The sequence below is a fragment of the Anomalospiza imberbis genome, chromosome 16 (genome assembly GCF_031753505.1).
Source record: "Anomalospiza imberbis isolate Cuckoo-Finch-1a 21T00152 chromosome 16, ASM3175350v1, whole genome shotgun sequence".
NCBI classification, from domain to species: Eukaryota; Metazoa; Chordata; class Aves; order Passeriformes; family Viduidae; genus Anomalospiza; species Anomalospiza imberbis.
The window spans coordinates 12,479,581-12,499,567 of record NC_089696.1 but is presented as its reverse complement, the minus strand read 5'-3'; the positions used below and the strand labels follow the sequence as shown (position 1 = coordinate 12,499,567).

The window sequence follows — 19,987 nt, the reverse complement described above, 5'->3', positions numbered from 1 at the left end:
GGGCTGGTGCTAGGAGAGGTCACTCTTCTGGGAACTGTGGAGCGTTGCAAAAAGATTTCCTCTCTTGTGCTGTGCTTGGAAAGATTGTTTTTTCTAATAACCCAGATAAACTGCATGTTCTCAAGTCCTGTGTGGTTTGAGTGTTTTGTTGTTGCTGGTGGTTTTTTATTTAGATTCTTTTTGCAGCATGCAGGTGCTTAGTTAGATATACTCGAAGAGCCCAGGAGAAAACTAAGTGTTGTCACTTTCCTTACAAGTTAGACGAGAGTTTTGAAGTTGTTTTTAAAACCCCCAAACAATCAAACCCAAACATCTTTATGTTGTAGAAATCCATGCAAACAAATTGACTTTAGGTTTGTCTGTGTGTACAGTGAAACCCCAGGAAATCCCGTAGTTGTATGGAGCCCAAACTTTGCTGCAAGGTTTATACTTGTGATCTGAATCTCTGGAAATTGGGTCTGTTTCTCTACAGAGCTGCAAATCTCTTTTTTAAACATTATGGGGGACAGATTCTGACCATTGCCTGTAACTGTGTGCTCAAAGCCTCCTTAACCTTTTAATGACATTAAAGACTTGTTTTTGGTCCTGATTTCCCATGGAATGGCACTGCTGTATCAGTGCTGCAGTGCCAAGATCTGTGTGTGTTGGTGAGACTGCATCCAGCGCTCATTTGGAATAAATACATTTATATTGCTTGTTGAACAAGATAAAGAGATGGATAGTACTTTAATCTAACATACTCAGCACGATTTAAAATTAGATTTGGGCTGTGAACATGGATGTTTGTCTATGATAGGCACCTACAGGCAGGACCTCAGCAGAGAAAGAGTGCAAAATTGTGGTTTCAACACTGAGCCTTTGTTTGTGTAAATGGCACCTAAATCTGAGGTCCTGCACGGGGAATTCTAACACTGATGTGACTCTCCCATCCCTAATAAAATTTGCAGCTTTAGACCTTTTAATCACACCTGTGTGAAGTGGAAGTTTGTGGGTCATGGTCCAGGAGGGTGGCTGGAACATTTTGCACTCTGGGGCTGCTCAGTGATTAAATCAACGGACTGACCAGGCTGGAAACAGGTTTTCACAGCAGCTCAGAGGCAGGTCTGGTTCCAGTTATAGTGTAACTAGGTATGGTATGCACAGGAGCAGCCCTGCTGGCCGGGGCCAGGGTGTTTGAACAGCTGCCCAGTGAACCAGAGTGACCATCTGATCCAGGCATGAAACACTGGATATTCATGGCTGATGAATTGTTATAACCCTGGTCTGGCATAAACCTGGCATGGAAACAAAGTCCCTGTGCCTTCCTAGTGCTCCAGCACTAAGGGTTGGGTGGAAAAGTGTGGGACATGGCAGGCTTTGTGTGGAATCTCCCTTTTGGAATATCTTGGAGTGTTCAATCAAGAAGCAGAAATCAGGAACCAAATAAAAGGTTGCTGGCTTAATTCTGTCTTCATGTGACCCCATAGACTTTCCTAAACCATAGCTTTTTTTAAACCATCATGGAAAAAAACACACTTCTGGTTTTGGCTAATAGATGAGCTGTTTCCTGTCCTTTATGGCTTCTTTCTGGTGTGGAATTGGAAACAATGCTGTGAGCAAATAGAACAACCCACTGGACTGCTGGTGAAAGGGTCTGTAATAGCATTTTATTTCTGGTTCATTTGTGACCTGCAGAATTGTAGCTGAGCAGGGAATATTCCTCTTAAAGTGCTAACATCAACCCATCCTTTTCAGAGCTGGTTCTTTCTGTGCTTCCCTCTGCCCTTAAGACCACACTCTCCATCACTTTAACAGTCTTGAGCAGTTCTTGTTGCCACATGAGCAGGTGATCAATTTTCCCCTTCTACAGCAGTAGATTATCTGTGATGTGATGTGGTGTATGTGCGTCTGCTCCTCACCAAAGTGCCTGAAAGCTCTGGATGTGGCCAGTCAAGTGGGCTGTGGCAGGGTCTGAGGTGCAATGCCACTCCACAGCTGGACGAGCAGTGGCACAGCTGACTCTTCACCAGAGCCCTGGGGCTCAGCTGGTGTCTGTCACGTAGCTCCAGTGCCCCCCTTCCCTGCAGGCTCCCCTCTTGGAAGCCCATCTGCATTTTGAAGCCCTCTTCAGAGTTGTACCTCTTTAGAAGAGTGATGAGAAAGCAAAATACAGGGCTGTGCAACTCAGTTCAGGCCCGTCCATTTGTCAGGGAAATGGTTTTCCAGGGCTGCATTCTTATAGGAAGTGTCAGGCCTGATAAATAGGCTCAAGCTTCCTTACTTCTTCGTTTTCCCTAGAGCTTAGTTTCTAGAAGGAGATAGTGTTATGTAAAATACAGGAGATAGTCACCAGGGACCAACCTGGATTGGAGACAGGGCAGAAATATTTTCATTTTGAAGCTGGCTGGATAAACAGTTAAATGAACAAACACTTTCTTTTATTTTATAGAGACTTTACTTTAAAAAAAAAAAAAAGGAAGGAAGGGAAGCAAGATTGATACATTGAAGTGTCTGGGAGGGAACATCCTTTCAGATGTTTGATGTGTTGGAGATAAAGGCAGCCTCCCTTTAATCAGTGGCCTTTTTTCCTAGTGCTTTTTTAATGCAGTGCAGCCAGTGAGTCTGGGTTTCTGAGTTTCTTATTTCTGGGCACTGGCTGAAATAGCTCTTCCTGCTGGAATCAAAATCGGAAATGACCAGAGCGGCACATGCTGAACAAGAGGAAGAAGGGGAGTGGCTTGCTAGTTGGAAACTTGGTAGTTCTGTTTATCTGTTTGGTAGCTGAGAAATAATTACTTCTCAAGTGTTCAGAATTTGGCCAGTGGGGCCATTCATTGTCTTGTTATCCACAGAAGTATGATGATGGGGAAAAAGGGTGTTCTCCTCTTAAGATTTTAGTAATAATAAAGTTTGTGACTAATATTGTTATGAAAGTGGTTTTTTTTTTTTTTTTTCATTGACACCACTTCCACAGAGAGAGTTGCCTTGAATCTGCATCAGATCTATTAGTTTGAATAAGGATTCTTATGAGCTTGGTGAACAGAAAGAAGGCAGTCAGGTGACAGCCACATGTGGGATATGGCTGGACATGCTTTGACCCTGGTCACCCTGGTTTGCAATGTCACACTGTCATGTAAGGTATTTAAGTGTTACCCAGTGATTCCCAGGCTCCATAGATAGAATTTAAAGTTAACTTTACAACCAAGAGCCACTTGAATCCTTTTTTTCCTACAATATCAGCACGTATTCAAAAGCGATAAGAGTTTTATTTTCAAGTTCATAAGTTATGTTCATGCTTCATGAATCTTTTAGTCTGGATTGGTTAATTATAAAAAGGTGGCTTCTCCCATTTAATTTTTGTGGGAGTAAATTTTTCCTAGTGCCCGTTTGCTGGGGAGTAGCCAAAGGATTTAAATCTTGGCTATGGCTTAAATTTAGTTTTTTTCAGTTGAGAGGAAAAGGAAAAGGGTGTCTCCAGAGGGCAGAGCAAAGCGACCAGCATGTCTTAAGTGTGAATGACGAGGTCTTCCTTAATGCTTTGGCCTGGCAGTCTGGGTGTTTTTATACCTGCTTTGGAATGGTCAGTATTTCCAGACTAGCAGTCCTTCTCAAGGTTGGTGATGTTTTCCAGAGGGACAAACTTCAGTTGAAGAACAACTATAATAATGAAGTTTTGTGAATAGCTGTTCCTTTCTGTACCTGAAAGAGCCACTTTTGTGCCTGGAGAAACCACTGAGGGTTTGAGCAAAAAAGACCGAAGACTAAACCCAGCTTGTCTAGAGATCAAATGCTCCACTAGAGTGAGTATTAAAAATAGTTTGGGGAGCTAAAATGATCTTTGGTGCCTACAGCAATGAAGTACATGAAATAATCCTGCTCAAGTCCTGGGACATCAGAGGCTTACTTTGAGCTGACCTCCTGTTAAAGGACTTGAAATGACAGCCCTTGCAATTCAGCTTGTCCAAGTTGATTAGATTTTATCTGGAGCTTGATTGAATTTGTGAACAAGATTATGAAAAGCAACATGACTGTCAATGAGGTGAACAGTCTTTGAGGGGAAATTCTCTGGTATCCCAGAGGGTAGTGCTTTTAAGTTCGGTTATGAATATTAGAATTCCTTGATTAAGTTAGTTGCAGATTTTAATAAGGCTTTCTTGCTGCTGTGCGTCATTTGAACACGAAGCTCAATGCAAAGTTTAACACAAAGCTTGTGTGGTGTTTGCTTCCTGAAAGGGAAGGGTCTTCTCCCCATCTTAGCTGTTACCAAACTGGTCTTGGAGACCCTGGGATCTTATTATTTTAGGGAAAAGCTTTGATCATCAAGCACAGCAGTAGAAATAGCCTTGCTTGTTAGTGTGGAGCTGTGTCTGCTGTGCTTCGCTGCTCCAGCAGGTCAGATGGGAGATGATGACCTCTGGGTAGTTCACCTAAACAACACGTCTTGGTATTTGTGTAGTGGATATCAAAAGTCAGTCTCACTCGAGGACATGGGAATTTACAGCCTTTTTTTGTAAAAGGAGAAGAAGATAGAGGGAAACCTGGCTATCTTCCCTCTGTGGATGGGGTAAATGACAGGTTTTGGAAGCTGCTGTTCTATTACTGTTTTCTTTTCCTGGCTGTTGTTGTAAGTGTGGCATTGTCTCCAGCTCAGAGACCACACCAGTGATGTGGTGAGTGATTGCTTGAGCCCAGGGAGAGCCACACTACCCATCACAGTCTCAATTGTCACAACTTTTCATGGTGGCTCTCTTGTTTTTCTTCTGTTGCTAAATGTTCAGCTGTGGCGTTGGAGAAGAGGAAAAAAAAGTCTGACACCTTCATATGTAGCAGCAGCTGTTAATGAGGAAAGTAGTGCTTTGTCAAAACTGGAGAGATCTCACTTATTAAAACTATGCTGTTTACCTCTTTTTTCTTGTTGAAGTAAAAGTAAGTTGATTCCGAAATAACAGTAATTTATAAGCTTGAGAACTGTGCCCATATAAATGATTGCAGACCTTTTTGGCTACTGCCAAGTAATAAAGATATCTAATATTTAGCTGTCTGCTTGTCAGATATCTTTGCAATTAGTTTTGCTCAAAGCAACCAACAGCAATGTGACAGATTTTCAAATAAATTTGTACACTCAGTCCCTAAGTCCACTGTTTTAGTACTTAGTAGGGTGGCAGGATCTACTCCTCTCTGACAAGAAAGTGAATGAAGGTTCTGTGTTTCTTTGAGCTTTTCCCTGTTTGAGACAACCATAGCAGCAATGGGTGTGTGCATGTTTGCATGCAGGAAACCTGTGGGTTCTGTCTTTAAGATATTAAATCTGCTCTTAGTTCTATCCCCAACAGAGCTGGCAGCATGGATTGCTTCAGGGCCTCCTGTTTCAGTGCAGAGTTGGGTGTTCAGGAGCCAGACTTATCTGACTTCATGCTAGTGCTTCTCATCTGCCTTGGTGCTGTTTGATCAGCTGAGGGGCAGGCAATTTAGGGCAGGCAGTGACACAAACCACAGTTGTTTCTGCAGTGGTTTATAAATAGTGGGAAGCAGGTAGGTGTTCCTGGCTGCATAAACAACTGCTGCAAGCACACTTGTGTAATGGCAGAAAGGGAGAGGTGCTGCTGCTTTGCCCTGGCCGAGGCACTGAGTGGGGCAGGCTCAGAGTGAGCCCTGGGGGACTTCACTGCCTGAGCAGATGCAGCTGATCAATGGTGACTGCTCAGAAGATGAGCTGCTCCTGCCCAGACTGGGAAATAGGGCAGAGGAGTTCATTCTTTCCTTAGCTCTAAATGCTACTGGAAGATAATGTCTTGGGGTGTGGATGGAGAGAACTCAAGATGTTTCTTGTGCTAGAGCCTGCAAATCTTTGCATTCAAGTTCTGTGTCTTAGATTCATTTTTGCTTGGACCTATTGGGGATTTGGTTTAGGTGGTTGTGCAAGGGGGAAGCTGTAACAAGCTCTCCTGCTGTGAGCTGTGCTGCTAGAACTAGCTTTGCTCCTCCACATCCCTAGCAGGCTTCCTGACCTGCTCTGTGGCTGTGCTGGTGGTGAGCGCAACAGCTGGATCAGCTGTTTTCCCATATGATGCCAGTTTCTGTGCTCTCTCCTGCTTGTTCTTTGAGAATTCTGATCCTCTATTATAAGCTTTGGTGTGGTCTGGAACCCTGGGATTGGAGCCCTTTCATCGGGAAGCTGGGACTGGGTAGCTTTCTCTGTAGAGACCACTTCCTCCCTCACTTTCCTAAATTAATGGAGTGAGACACCTACAGAAGCAGCACTTGTGCTGTGTAGTGCTGCCTTTGAGGAGTATTAATGTCTTTTGGGTGTCAGCACTTCTCTGAGCTGTGTCAGGCACAAGCACAGCTGCACATCTTACCCCTTCCCCTCCACCCCCTCCTTATTTCTGCAGTTCTGCCTTCCTGCTTGTGGAGGAAATCCTGAGCTGTGGACGAAGATAAAACACGTGATTGTCCTATATTCTTGTGATAACTCGGTGTGGCTGCTCATTTGTTTCACCAAGGCCCTGTCTCCTTTGGCTCTCTCCCTGTCTGCCCCCGGTTTGGGGCAGGGATCAATACCAGGATGAGCCGGGTGGCTCTGGGATGGGAGGAGGGGTTGAGCTGGGAGCTCTCCTGCGAGCTGGCAGCCTCCCTCCCACCTGCCCGGCTCGTTGCTGTGCAGCTCTGCAAGGCAGCAGCCAATGGGATGCAGGAGCATCCCTGCAGTTGGGCTCCCGAATAACTCCCGAGGTGCCTTGTTTTCGGTCTGAAGCATGTAACTTCTCTGTTGCTGCTTTTTCCCTTCCCCTGCCTTTCCCCTGCTCTCCCCTCAGCTGTCTCATTGTATTGTTTTAACAATAGCATGCACGCTGTTGAGTCTCTCAGACTCTGATGGTGCTTGCTGTGTTTCTCATGCCCAAATCTGTCACCTCTTGGTGCTTGGTGACCCTATCAGGTGGGGTGGGACATGCAGCTGGGTGCAAACCTGCTCTGAAGTGCTTTGCCCAGCCCTGCAAGCAAGCTGAGAGTAGCCCTAAAATGGGGTCATCAGCCATTTCACATGCATGGACTCTCTTCCAGCTGTGTGCCAGCATAAATGCTGTGTAAGTGCCTCATTCCCTGGGGCCCTGGTGCAGGAGAGGTGCTGGTGAGCTGGAGCATGTGTAGGGAAAGCCCCCTTGATGGTCAGAGGCTGACCTGTGAAGGGAGGCTGGGACACTTGGGACCCTTCAGCCTGGAGAGAAGGAGAAATGACAGATCTGTGAGCAGCCTTTGCATAACTGAAGGAGGGGCTTGGAGGAGATGGTTCCAGGCTCTTCTCAGAGGTGCTCAGCAAAAGGATAAGTGACAACAACCTCAAGCTGAAATGGGAAATGGAACATGGGTGCTGTCACTTATGAGCAGTTTTCTTTGTAGTGCTGGAGCAGGGTGAGGGAAGCTTTGGGAACTCGAGCATTGGAGACACTCAAAACTTGCCCAGGCAAGACTCTGAGCAGCCCATCTATTAAATTAGCCCTGCTTTAAGCAGCAGGTTGCACTACAGTGACCTCCAGAGGTCTTTTCCAGCCTATTGTTTTCTGCTGTTGTGTGGAATTGAGGTTTGTCTCTGAAATCCGAGTAACGTGTTGTCACAGTAGCAGTGATGTGTTGACATAGTGGAGTGAATGCTATAAAGCCGGAGCTTTAAATGTGGGCATTTAACATTTATGGGAATTAACCTTTCAGGAGTCTGTGGTGCCTATTTTTGAGTTACTGGGAAAGGAGATGAAATAACCGTGAATGTTGCTTTCCCCCTTCTCCATGGGGTGCTGAGTTAAGGCTGAATGGTGTTTTGTTTTCCCAGGTACCCCCTCCCGCCCTGTTAGTGTGATCTCTATTTTAAAAGTATGCTTCACATTCATGTATTGTCCATGCAGTCCTTTCAGAAGAGTCAAGGCTAACATTAAAGCCACAGTCATTCTTATTTTCTCTTTAATAAGGTCCAGTGGTGTGCAAGTGGGTTACAATCTAACTGCAATGAGAAGCTAATCACCAGCCTTCTACACCCTCTGGGATCCCAGGAGGTTACTGGAACAGCACACTGCCCCAGTTTCTCTTCCTCATGTGTGTGATGGTTGCATTTTATAGTTGTGTCTGGTGTTTTAAGCATGGCTCTTGATAAGCCAGTTTGATAGCTGGCTGCTATGTCTAGGACCAGCATTTGACAGATGACTTCAGAGGGGGAAAGCAACTTAAGTAGCTTAATAGGATTTAGCTCTGTCTACACTGTCCTGCCAGAGCATGTTATAAACCACTTTAGTGGGATTCTTGCTTTAAATATAGCCATGACATAAGTGCAGGCAGAACCTCTAAGAGAACTCTGGGAACTTTCCTGAAAAATCAATTTCTGTGGTTCAGAAGAATTGCTGAATGAATGAGTATCTGTGGAGGAACTCGAGGAATCCCACCAGCACTGATCTCCTGAGCAGGATAAAAGGATCTCTGAAGGCAGGCTGTGTGTGTATTAAATTACATATAAAATGCATTGATTTCTAGTGAATATGATGTATGTCACGGGAAAGCAAAGCAACTAATGAAAAATCCTATTAGGACACAGTGGGGCAAACACCTCCTCCTTTTAACTGATGTAACCTCTGTTACAGCCCAATAGCCCTTTGTCCTACATTTCCCCAAACTTGGTGGTAAAGGGAGCTAAAAGTGAGGTGTGTTTGTCTTTAAATAGTTAATACAAACCAAGTACTTTAATTTTTTTTAGGCCAGTGGTCCATGGCAGCTTTCAGCTTTGCAGGCAAACCCTAAGAGAGTTAAACAGCTTTGAAACAGTTGAAAGGAGACAGATTCCCCTCTTCCCCCAGCCCCGTGGGGAAATGAAGACGCTGCAAGAAGAGCTGCTCAGAAGCAGAGCCACAGGGTGAGATTGATGTCCTCTGTGGATAGTGTTGGGCCATCAGACTTGCCTTGTTTGATCTATCAGAGCATCTGCTGTGAGCTGTGCCCCTGTTCACTCAGGAGGTGAATTTAGAAAGCGTGTGCTCCTCTTTTATCAGGATGATGCTGGGGAGCAGAAGCAGAGGGGTGAGGCAGTGACCACTCACCAGAATGCTGCTCTTGAGGGGGAGCTTGACTGGCTGCTGAGCAGCATCTGCAGCTCTGCACTGCTGGTGGGAAGAGCTGCAAAGAAAACTCCCTATTCACATTGCATTTCCCTTCAGGGCAGCAGCCTGAGGAGGCCCTAATCCCTTCTCACATTTGGCCAGGAGCCTGCAGGAGGCCTTGCTTAGCTCCCCAGCCTCCCTTGCACAGGCTGAGGAGAAGTGGTTAATGACGCTCCCAGTGTTGTCAGTGGTGCAGAAACACGGGCTCCAGCTGTGACTGTGGTGGGTCTTGGCTAGCTTGGATGGTTTTTTTTAATCTGCTTCCTCTGTTAGTCCCTCCATGGTATTTTTTTTTTTTTTTCATGGGTTTGAAGGTTCTCAATAGTGAGTATTGGTAGTCTTTGTCCCTGAGGGTTTTTGTGAGTGTTTTTATTGGTTTTTTTCTTTAAAGGAAGAAAAGGAAAAAAGGCAACTCAACCCCAAAATAAAACTAAAGAAGAGTTGAAATTGAAATGTTTCCTGCACATGAAGGAGCCTCTTTTGTGGGAAGGAAAGGTGCAGTTTTAAGTTGAAGGAAGAGATTTCCTCCCTTTCTTTCCCCTGGTTTTTTTTTTTTAATTATTTATTTTTTTGCACTCTGACTATAGTAGTCTTGAAAGAGGCAGTTTGGAGTGAATTTATGGTGAGAAGCGTGGCACCTGTTTGTCTCTGGCAGTTAAATGGCACGTTTGCATTGTTTGTGCAAGGAGGTCAGTGGGATCCACAGTCAATAGATGGGTCAGAGGTCTCTGTTCTCCCTTCCCCAGCTCACAGAAGCTTTCCCTCTGGGATATTGCCCCTTCCCAGCTCTTCATGGCCTCTCTGCATGACCGACACACCGCATTGGAGCTGACTTCAAATACAAATTATTTTAAGGAAGATGTCATGTGGGCTGCTGGCTGTAGCACAGTGGGCTGTGACTTTCTGAAGATGTGGGGCAGTGTGCCTTTGATTTTGTTCTTTGTCCCTCCCAGAGGTCAGTCCTCGGGGCAGCCAGACCAGGGTTCTGCTAATGCAATCAGGAGTGCTGTTCACTTCACTTGTGTAGACAAATGCCAGTGAAGCAGGATAGGGTAAATGTTATGGAAACTCAGTGCTCTGTTGTTTTCCTGTTGGTAATTTTCATGTTGTTCCAAAACTTCTTGCTCCTTATGCTGAGGATTGACTTCAGGTTACAAACTGAGTACAAGCTGGATGTGGATCTCCCTGTCAGAGACACCTGAGTACACTAAAATGGCCCATTTCCATCACTGACACATAAATGCAGAAGCCCAATTATTGCTGCTTACCTTCCTGTCCATTCAGCTAATAAAAACAGTTTATGAAGCCATTTGCAGTGGATTTGTAATCTTGGCTAGAAAGTACCTCTTTTCCTTCTAATTAATTTATTTTTTTTTAAAACTTGGGTGCCTTCAAATGCCAGAGTGTCTGCTAGAGCTTCTCACTTAGATATTTTCCTAATAGCTGCAGTTTAGCAAAAGACCTCTTCATTGTGCTAATGATATGGAACAAGTTGTATACATTAAAAAAAAAGGCAACATTAAGTTGCCTTTCAAGTCTAACATTAGTAACAATGTGATGTTAAGAGTTTCCATTCCAATTTGGATTCTCTCTCTGTTATTCTGTATAACTTTTGTGGTTCAGTGCAGCAAATGTTATGCTCGAGTTTATAGCGTGCAGCTGTAGATGCTCAGCGCCAAAACTCTCAAGACATAAGTGGGATTAAAATAGTGCCTGAAGACAAACCAGCAAGTTCAAACTAATGCAAAATAACGGCAGAAGGGAGAAAAATCACATTATCTGCAGTGGTCATGCTCATGGAAACACTGCCATTCCTGCTGATGGCGTGGGCTAACCCTGTTGATGGGTTGGGCAAAGTTTCCACAAGTGGGACAAGGATTTGTTTTCTGTTCCACTTTGGGGTGGCTCTGCTCATTTCCGTGCTCTTTCCTCTCCCTCCCCAGTGCCTTGTTTATCCTCTCCCTGATAAAAATGGCAAAATCCTGGTGACTGGTGTGTGCAGTTTGCAGTGGCCTCCCTGCCAGGACATCAGAGCTGAGGATTGGGCTCAGTGGCTTCAAACCCCGTCGTGGCCGATTAGTTCAGGTTTGGTTGTCTGGTTTAAGAAGAGGTGATTAAGAAGATCAAGAAGTTGCTGTGAGCCTAAATACTGCATTTAATCTGAACTGGTGCCATGTCTCCTGGAAAGGACAGGGTTTGGGTTCTGCAGAAGAATGGGAGACTTGCAGATGATGCGTGTAATTACCTCTAGTGGAAGGCCCAATCTTTGTGGAGAATTCTTAAAATTCACAGGGGCAGGATGAACGCTTGGGTTTGAAACCCAAATCTAATAAGGAACAGCAATAGCTGAAGAACAGCTAACGTGGAGTAAAGCACAAACTCTGTACAGCTGGGGCCTTGGAAGAAAATCCTTGAGGCTGCTGTCTGTGCCAAAGCATGAATGGCCATCATAGATTAAAAAAAAAAAAAAAGCAGTGTCCCAACACTTGGCTTGATAGAGTGTAAGGACAGGCACTTAGGAGAGATCATGTTTTTCCCCTCTAAATGAAGTGTATTGTCTCTGAGAGTGCACATTGTAGGAGGGGGAAGGGAAAAAAGGATGGAAATTGGATTAAATCACTGGGCTTCAGGCCTAAGCATTTCCTGCCTTTTTTTTTTTTTTTTTTTAAGACACCAGTGCTGCCTCACTCACGTGCTGGGCTCTGCAACTGTGCCCAGGTCCCTGCCTGCAGGCAGTGCCACGTCTTTCCTTCAGGGAGTTCCAGGCCTGCAGGAGCAGAGCTGAGCTCCTGCTGGAGGGCTGGAGATGGGGAATTGTCTTGGTGTGGGAATTTATACAGCATTTGAGCACCAGCCAGGTTATAGAGGCAATGCTTGCTTAGCCCTGAGCTGTAGGAGCATTGAATTCATACTTCCTTTATAGCACAGGGTTTCTTTCCATTACCCAGTTTGCTGGAAAATTGCCTTGTGAGGAGCCTGTGTTTTGAGGCATTAATGGATGATACAGTTTTCTAACCAAGGAAGTCGAGTGGCTTCTAAAAGACCTCAAGGAGAGGAGCTGCTGTTGGGTGTGAGCTAATCTGCTGTGGGAAAGGAATGTCTGGTGGAGTTGTGTGGGTCTGCCGTGGGTGAGCTGGGCAAGCTGAGTGTGGATGTGAGTGGTGCAGGATACCTGCCAAATTCCTCCAGCTACCCTTTTGGTGCCCTTCACCTCAATATCCCAGAAGATTATCTGATTCTTGCCTTTTAACAAAATTAACTAATGGCTGTAGCTTAGTCCAGCTGGGAATACTAGGAAGAAATAAACTTCTAAAGCTGAAGGCCTGTTCCCATGAAGATTCCTTACACATTTTGCTGGCCTGGGATTTGAGGCAAAGACCTGCAGGAACACTGATGCATCCGTGGTGGTGTGTTTTTTTTAGAGTCCTGCAAGGGAATTTGCAGAATCCCCAGAAAGGAAATCCGCCTTTTCAGCGAGAATGCTCATTTGACAAGCTGCCAGTTCTGAGCTAAGCCTCATTTAATAAAGATTTAGTCTGTGGGGACCTGTCAGTGGAAACGGAGTTTGGTGAGAGTGTCTCATTCTTTTCATCACTGTAGTGCACAGAGGCTTTCAGCCAGCACTATGGAGAAACTAGGGATAAGAACATCCAATTTAGAGGACCCTCTTACCTCTGGGAGCATTTCCTTGCTGTGTAAGATGGAGATTGCTGAGTTGGTAACAACTAAGGGAATGAATGCATTGTTATTTGACTTCAACCCAATAGGACTCCAGTGTTTACTGCTGATTAGCACAGCTTAGATCTGCATTCATGGGCATGAAAAAATATCCAACCCAATTGTTAAGCAAATCCTTCCTAGTCTGTGCTTTCCATCTCTCTTTGGTGTGTGGTACCAGCTGCTCTGATGAATTCTAGCACTTGCTCCCATGTAACCTGTGGCAGCTGAGGTGTGTAGACATACCTGAGCTTTGTGTTATTCAGCCACAGCTCTCAAAACCCTGGCAGTGATTCTGTTGAGCTGCTTGCTGCAGTAAGCCAAGGAGCAGCAAGCTGTGTCTTTTTGGCCTCTACACTGCTGGCTTCTGCGAATTGGACCAAATATAAAGGCAGAGTTGAAAGTCTTTAATTATGAAATAAGGGGTCACAATGTTAGTGTGGAGGAAATGATGATGAATCTTTAATCAACCTAGCCTTGTTCTTAGTTGTTGCTTACACTTGAGAAATTAATCTGAATTAACTGGAGGAATAAATTCAAAACAGATTAGTTAAAGCACTTTAAATGCACTAAAGTGAACTAAACTACACTGAATTAAGGCCATTCTAGTTAAACTACATTAAAACCCTGTGTGAACACTCATTTGTAATTAAAGAGGCTTTAGTTCACAGCTCTAATACCAATTAACTATATAATGCCCATGTCTGTGTAGACAGCTTTGCAGTGTTGGGGAAACTGGCCTGCCCATTTAACCAACTTGGTAAATGGAGTTGAGTGATGGAGTCGTGCTAAGACAGGTTTCAGCTGCAGATCTGTTTTTATTCTAGTGTGTCTGCTGTATTGTCTTAAGGTGTTAAAAAAAAGAAAAGAAAAAGAAAAAAAAAAAAAAAAAAAAAAAAAAAAGCATGACACAATCCTTGGCATTTCCTGCTTTCTGGAAAGGAAAGCCAATAGCCAAAAAAAGCTAAAGGCAAAGTGTTGGCCTATATTGCTTGCTCCAGTGTGGACTTGCCCTAAATATATCTGTAATCTGCACTCCCTCACCAGTGTGCTTTCTCTGGGAGATGTCTGTAGAAGGGGATGAGACAGTGGAACCTGTTCTGTTTCCATGGTGCTCTTCCCTGTTGCAGGGGGATCCCTCATGGAAGAGAATCCATCTCAGTACCGTGGGAAAAGCCCCTTCCACAGCACATTTCCTGCACTGTGCTCAGCCTGGCCCTGTGAGGACATAGGGATGCTTTAGTGCTGACATCAGCAGTGCTTTCCACATCCTCCCCCACCTTCCATTGGCCATCCGTGGTTGGCTGTGGTCCCTGCCCCTCTGGAGGGGCTGTGGGATGAGTGACATCCCGAGGCACTCAAGTATCTCAAACACCTCGCACAGCCTTTTTTTAAGTACTGAAAATCAAGTCTCTGAACACACAGCATGTGCAGAACAAGTTGATGGGGAGGTCAGAGTGTTCCTCATGTTGCCAGCATAAAAAAAAAATTAAAATATAGTTAGCTTGGTAGAACATGACTGCTTATCATCTGAGTACATAAGCTTTTCCAAGAGATGTCCTGAAGTCTGGAAGGGGAAAAAAAGCAGTGTAGGAAGTAGTGTAGGCATGACACTATCCCACAGCAGTTTCTTTTCTTGCTAAGATGACTTCCGTCCTTCATGGAATAAATAGAGATGAGTGCTCCTTTGGCAGCAGCCCAGGTTGCTTCATTTGTTCTTCTGGGTGAACGTTTTTCTCTTCCCACACTCCTTTAACCTCTTCTCTCTGTTTTATTGTCACTATCTCAAGTCGCTGCATGGAAATACAGAAAGAATACTAGCTGCAGATTCAATGGAAAGCTTTCTTTTGGCAAAAGCTAACTTTAAGGTAAACCATTCTCGATCTGGCAGTGATTAAGACAGCTGTGTTCTCGAGGTGCTCAAAAGATGTAGCTCTTTTTTTTTCTGTGGCTGAAATTACAAAGTTTTAAGATAAAATCCCTTTAAAATCATTGATAGAAAATTAAAAATGAAACAGCATTGTTTCTCAGGAATCACCTGAAGGCTTCAGCTTTGCTCTCAAGTTTCTTAAGGAGTTTTGGTAGACTTTCCAACTAGCAGTAAAGTAGCAATCATGTATTCCATGTGAAAAGCTTCTCACTATTCTGTGCTGCTGTCACTGCAATTAAGGTTTAAAGAATGTGGTAATTGGAAGTTGGATAAATTGAGATTGGTCAAACTTGTACCTGATAAACACCTGGATTGTTTTGAGCCCTTGTGTATTCAGAATTACCTTCTTAAACCTATTCTGATGCCAGGACATTTTGTGCCAAATAATCTTCCTTCATGGTCACGTAGAGAAGAGTCACTAAGCAGCACTTTTCTGTAAAGTCAGGTGATGAGCAAACAACATTTAATGCAGTGGTAAACCTTGACATTTAACGTGAATGCAGTTCATTGTTTGCCTCCTGCACTGTGGTGTCTTGTGCCTTTATTTAGGGTTTCCCCCTTTATAAGGAAATAAATACATCTTGTGTATCCCTCTCCTTGTGTTCTTCTGTAGATGTTCTTGTCTCTTATGTAGATCTCTTTTCTTTGTGACTTCATCTATTGGATGGGATGAAATATACCTCCCTTAAGTGCAATTTCAGCAGCTAAAATTAGCCTTGCAGGACCACAGTCCACAGATATATTCAGATAACCAGCAGTGTGGATCGCCCTTTGGAATTTGCAAGCTGAAGGTGGCTGTTTCATATGGGGGATTTTCATCCAGCAGACAAGGCTGTATATTGGTTTATTTGTTCCCCAATAACACAGGGCAGGGTCTTGGAGAGCAGGGATTGATCAAACTAAAGGCTGATCTGCATGTAAGTCCTTAGCAATGATACCAACCCCATACCACGTGGAAGAGCTGACCAGCTCCTGGGTAGCTTTGTGGAGGATGTTTTTGCTGAGCTTTGTGTTTCCCCTTTCTCTACATGAGGCTCTAGATGTTTTCTGCCCATTTTTTGGCTTCGTACTCCCATGCAGGTGGTAAGTACCACAAATCCTGGCAACCACACTGGAGCTGGGAAGGCTGTTAACATTGCAGCACCATCCCTGCACAACACTTTCAGGTTCCATGGTGCCTCTCCAAGCTAGCAATGCTCCTGTAGTTGCTTCCCTGTGTGCAGCTTTTATTTTGAAAGTGCTTCCTGACACCGTAGCTTTGTCTCCTGCCAGTCTAGGGATACCACTTAGATTTACTCTCATTTTCAGGGACTGCTCTGTCTCCACTTCTGCCATTAGTGTCAGTGCAGTGGTAAAATGCTGTTCCTCCAAGTTGTCTCCGTTTTCCTGTTAGGGCAGTTCATGCATCATTTGCTATAAAGGTTCTGATAGCTCAGCAAATGTTCGAAGACAAATTGATGCTCTTTTGTGGCAAAAGGCCCAGTGCATAATTTTACATTTACTTGGGATAATGTGGCCTTGGATAACCGAGTCCCAGATTTACTGGTGCAGGATAGAGTGTCTAAGGGTTTATCCAGCCTCAACCCCCCTTTTTTAAATACTGTCATTTAATCCTGACAAGCAGGCAGAGGAATATCTTTGGTTGTGACCAGGCTTTCACTGCCTGCCAGTTCCTGGGTCCTAAACTGACTCATCAGTCAGAAAGATTAATAACTGCTCTGCTGGATGATTTCACTTGTCATGGCACATATCCATTAATGGAAAACAAATATTCTCTGGAAAATGAAATGCAGATTGTGGTATAGTGGCCAGCCAAGTCCTTTTGGCCAGATGCAAATTTAAAGCATGTATTAAGTGTCCCTTCAAAGCAAGGACTTCAGGTTGCTTGCTAGTTGGCAGTCTAATATCCATTTTTCCTTTTTTTTTTTTTTTTTTTTTAAGAATTTCTTTTCAGTGGGGGCTGTTCCCTTACATCTGGAGCTGCAGTGTGATTTTTTTGCTGATAAAAGGGTTGCTGGGAGGATGTTTTCAGCTGAGTTTGTCTTCCCAGCAGTAATGCCTTTTAGCATGTGCAGGAGGGTAGAGGGTGTGAAGAAAGAAGTGCAGGCGAGCGGGGCAGGAAAGCTTTGCCTTACAGCAGCCTGACATGTTTAAAAAATAAAGAATACCCCTGAGGAGCTTTGGTATGCCAAATTAGTATGGAGTGCTCGTTCGTGGCAAGGCTTCAGAAGTGGGGGGAACGCGGGGCTCCGAGCACAGCTTCCCTCTCGGAGGCCCCTTTCTGCTCAGGAGCTCCAGCAGAGCTCACACCATCTGGAGAAAGCATGGGAAAGGGGGATTGGGCTTTTTCCCTTCCACCCCCACTCCTGGCTGGGAGAGGTCCCAGAGTTCACTTTGCACAATGGAGTTTGTGCTCCTTAGTTTGGGAAAGCAGCACCTGTGAGCTCTCCCCATGCCAGGGCGCTCGATGGCCTTTGGGAGGGTTTGGAAAGCTGGGAAAGCCAAGAGCAAGGGGCTGCCAGGGGTATCTGTGGTGCAGCACTTGGGTTTAGCTGGTGGGCACCTCCCTGTGTGTGGCTGGTGTTTCTTGGCTGGGAGGGACCTTGTGTGGCATGTTTGCCAGGATAATCACTCAGCAGGGAGTACCTATGGAGCAGAGCAGGGGAAAGAAAAGCCTACAAAGAGCAAGTTCCTACCAGACCCTGTTAGAAACAGTCACCGGTTGTGAAAGTTCTTTACTTTAATCTCAGCATTCTTTGTTGTATTCCTTTTGATCAGAAGGAAGTTATTGTTTCAATCAGGAGGAAGCATATAAATGTTCTTTAAGGAATTTCTGCATGGGGAGGAAAAGAGATACTGGTTTGAAAACTCAAGCCTTTGTTCTAGGTTAGCTGATACAGATCTATGTCTGAATTCCCAATATTAGGGCAGCAGCAAGTGACTTGGACTCTTTCCAGATATTTAAATAATTTCTAGTAAGTTGGCATTTGTCACCACTAACAGGGATTTATCAAAAAAAACTTATGGATAAAATTGCATCCTTTTGCTTGATTCATGCAGGTGGGAAAATGAGGCTAGATATGGTGTTGGAATTGATTTTTTTCAATTTTATTTAACAAAATTGGTTTGCATTTTTGGATTCTAGGCAGGATTTTTCAAATAAATTGGAAGGGAGTTAAACACTTACAACTTCCCTTTCCTCCCAGGAACATGACTAGAAATAGGTAGAATTCACACTAACTCAATTTGTGACTGCTTCAAGTGTGTCTGTAGCATCCACATTTGTTGTACCTATATATGTGGATGGTATATGGAGGGGGTTAGCATTTATTCTAGGTCTACCTTCAACAGAAGCATTGCATGGAGATTGATTTTTTTTAAAAATATTAATCTCATGCATGTATAATAAATTCCACCCCCTCTCAAACCCACTCATGCACTTGGATTTCTAATGAATAAGCCTGCATATTTATTCATGAAGATTAAAAAACTGTACAGATAGAGGCAGCTGGCTGAACTATTTATTTATTTATTTATTTATTATTTTTGTTCTCTAAATCTGCTGACCTGTGATCAGTAGTAAAGAGGAAACCCTCTGATTAACTTAGGCTTTTGCAGACTGGGACAGGCAAAATGGCTCAGCTATTTACTGCTGAGGTACAGAACGTGGATTCGTTGAGTGGGATGGAGAGAGGGGAGCAAGTGAGACAAAAAGCCACCTCTTTATAATTTAAAAATGTGCCAAGCACGCAGAATGCCTTGTTGGCAAGGCATGCCTTGGTGGGTATGTCCCTGGCTGGCCTGCCCTGCCATGGCCAGGTGTGACCCCATGTCTGTTCCTGCAGGCTCTGCTGCTGTTGGGTGGCATCGCTCTCTCCTGCCTGGCTCTGGACCTGCTCTTCCTCCTGTTCTACTCCTTCTGGCTGTGCTGCCGCCACCGCAAGAGCGAGGAGCACCTCAATGCTGACTGCTGCTGCACGGCCTGGTGTGTCATCATCGCCACCCTCGTGTGCAGGTACGGCCCTCCCCTCCTTTGGTGTGTCCTGTCCCACGGCCTCACTCTTCAGAGGATGCCTCAGGGTTCAGCTTTTTTGGTTTTCAGATTCTGTGCTGCTTTAGTGTGCACTTCTGAGCTTCACATTAGGGATGGTGAGCTCTCTGCACAGAGCAGGGAGACAAAACAATTCCTTCTCCAGATGGGGACTAAGGACACATGATCCAAATCTCAGGCTCAAGAGCACAAACAATGTGGACTGAAGAGAGAAAAACAAGAAGGATGGGACTTTATAACCTAAAGCTGTAATTAACTCCAATATGCAAATGGAGCAGAACTTATAAAAGTGAGAGACCCCGTGAGCGGTTGTGCATTTTGTGACCATTTTGGTCCATCTTGGGTGTAGCCCTGGCTGCCCAAGCTCTTGTACTGCCCAGGGTGGATCCATTGAGGCATTTTAATAAATCCTTACTTTATTCTTTAACTCCATCTAGCCTCCGCTCTAGGTCAGCCTTCCCAAGGCATCAAAATGCTCTGCCTCTACTTGGTGAATATTGGCAATAATGCCTCTTTCTTTCATTTGATGTATGCATGTTTTTAAATGTCTGTAAAATATTTCCTTCCTTTCTACCGCTTGCAGAGCTGCCTGGTGGTTTGAGCAGTGTGAAAAGGAATAGTTAATGTCCTGCTCTTTGATACTTTTCAAGTGATAAATCAAGGACTCTCCGTCCTTGGGAGCTTATCACTTAAACAGGATGGATACAGCTGAAATATTTATCAGGTCTAAATGCAGATTTCTCAGAACCTGGTGTCCAGAAGGAATCACTATGTGTGGGAGAGTTGATTAGGAAGAAGGAGTCACAGATGATTCTTTTGGGTTTGGAAGGGTTGGTGTTTCACTGGAGGGAGTGTTCAGATTTTGTAGCCTGTGTAAGACACTGCTGCATTTTGTTATCTGCACAAACTTGCCATCCCCAAGGGCTGCTCGTAATGGTGCCAGGGTCAGCAGTGTTTTGTGTTATGACTGAGCAATAGAAGCTTTTGGAGGTAAGGTAGAAAGAAGGATTGCTGAAAACCAAGAAAAAAAAAATCAGTAATTAGTGGAGAATGGGTGCAGGAGAATTTAAAAGGAGATAACTTCCTAGAAAGTGAATGATGGGGCATCTGAAAGCAGGGATATGTTTGCAGATATGGAAGGAAGGAGCCTCTGATCTTGTTTTGGCTTGGGCA

General features: G+C 44.4%; 1 protein-coding gene across 3 annotated transcripts in view; it reads left to right on the top strand.

Annotated features, from left to right (window-relative positions):
• The window catches only part of TTYH3 (tweety family member 3), a 75,091-nt gene that overhangs the window by 18,643 nt on the left and 36,461 nt on the right, over positions 1-19,987 (top strand). For all 3 annotated transcript variants that reach the window (XM_068207098.1, XM_068207095.1, XM_068207097.1), the window contains exon 2: positions 18,609-18,778. In XM_068207098.1, the coding sequence (XP_068063199.1) occupies positions 18,609-18,778 (170 nt within the window). The remainder of the gene's footprint in view (positions 1-18,608; positions 18,779-19,987) is intronic.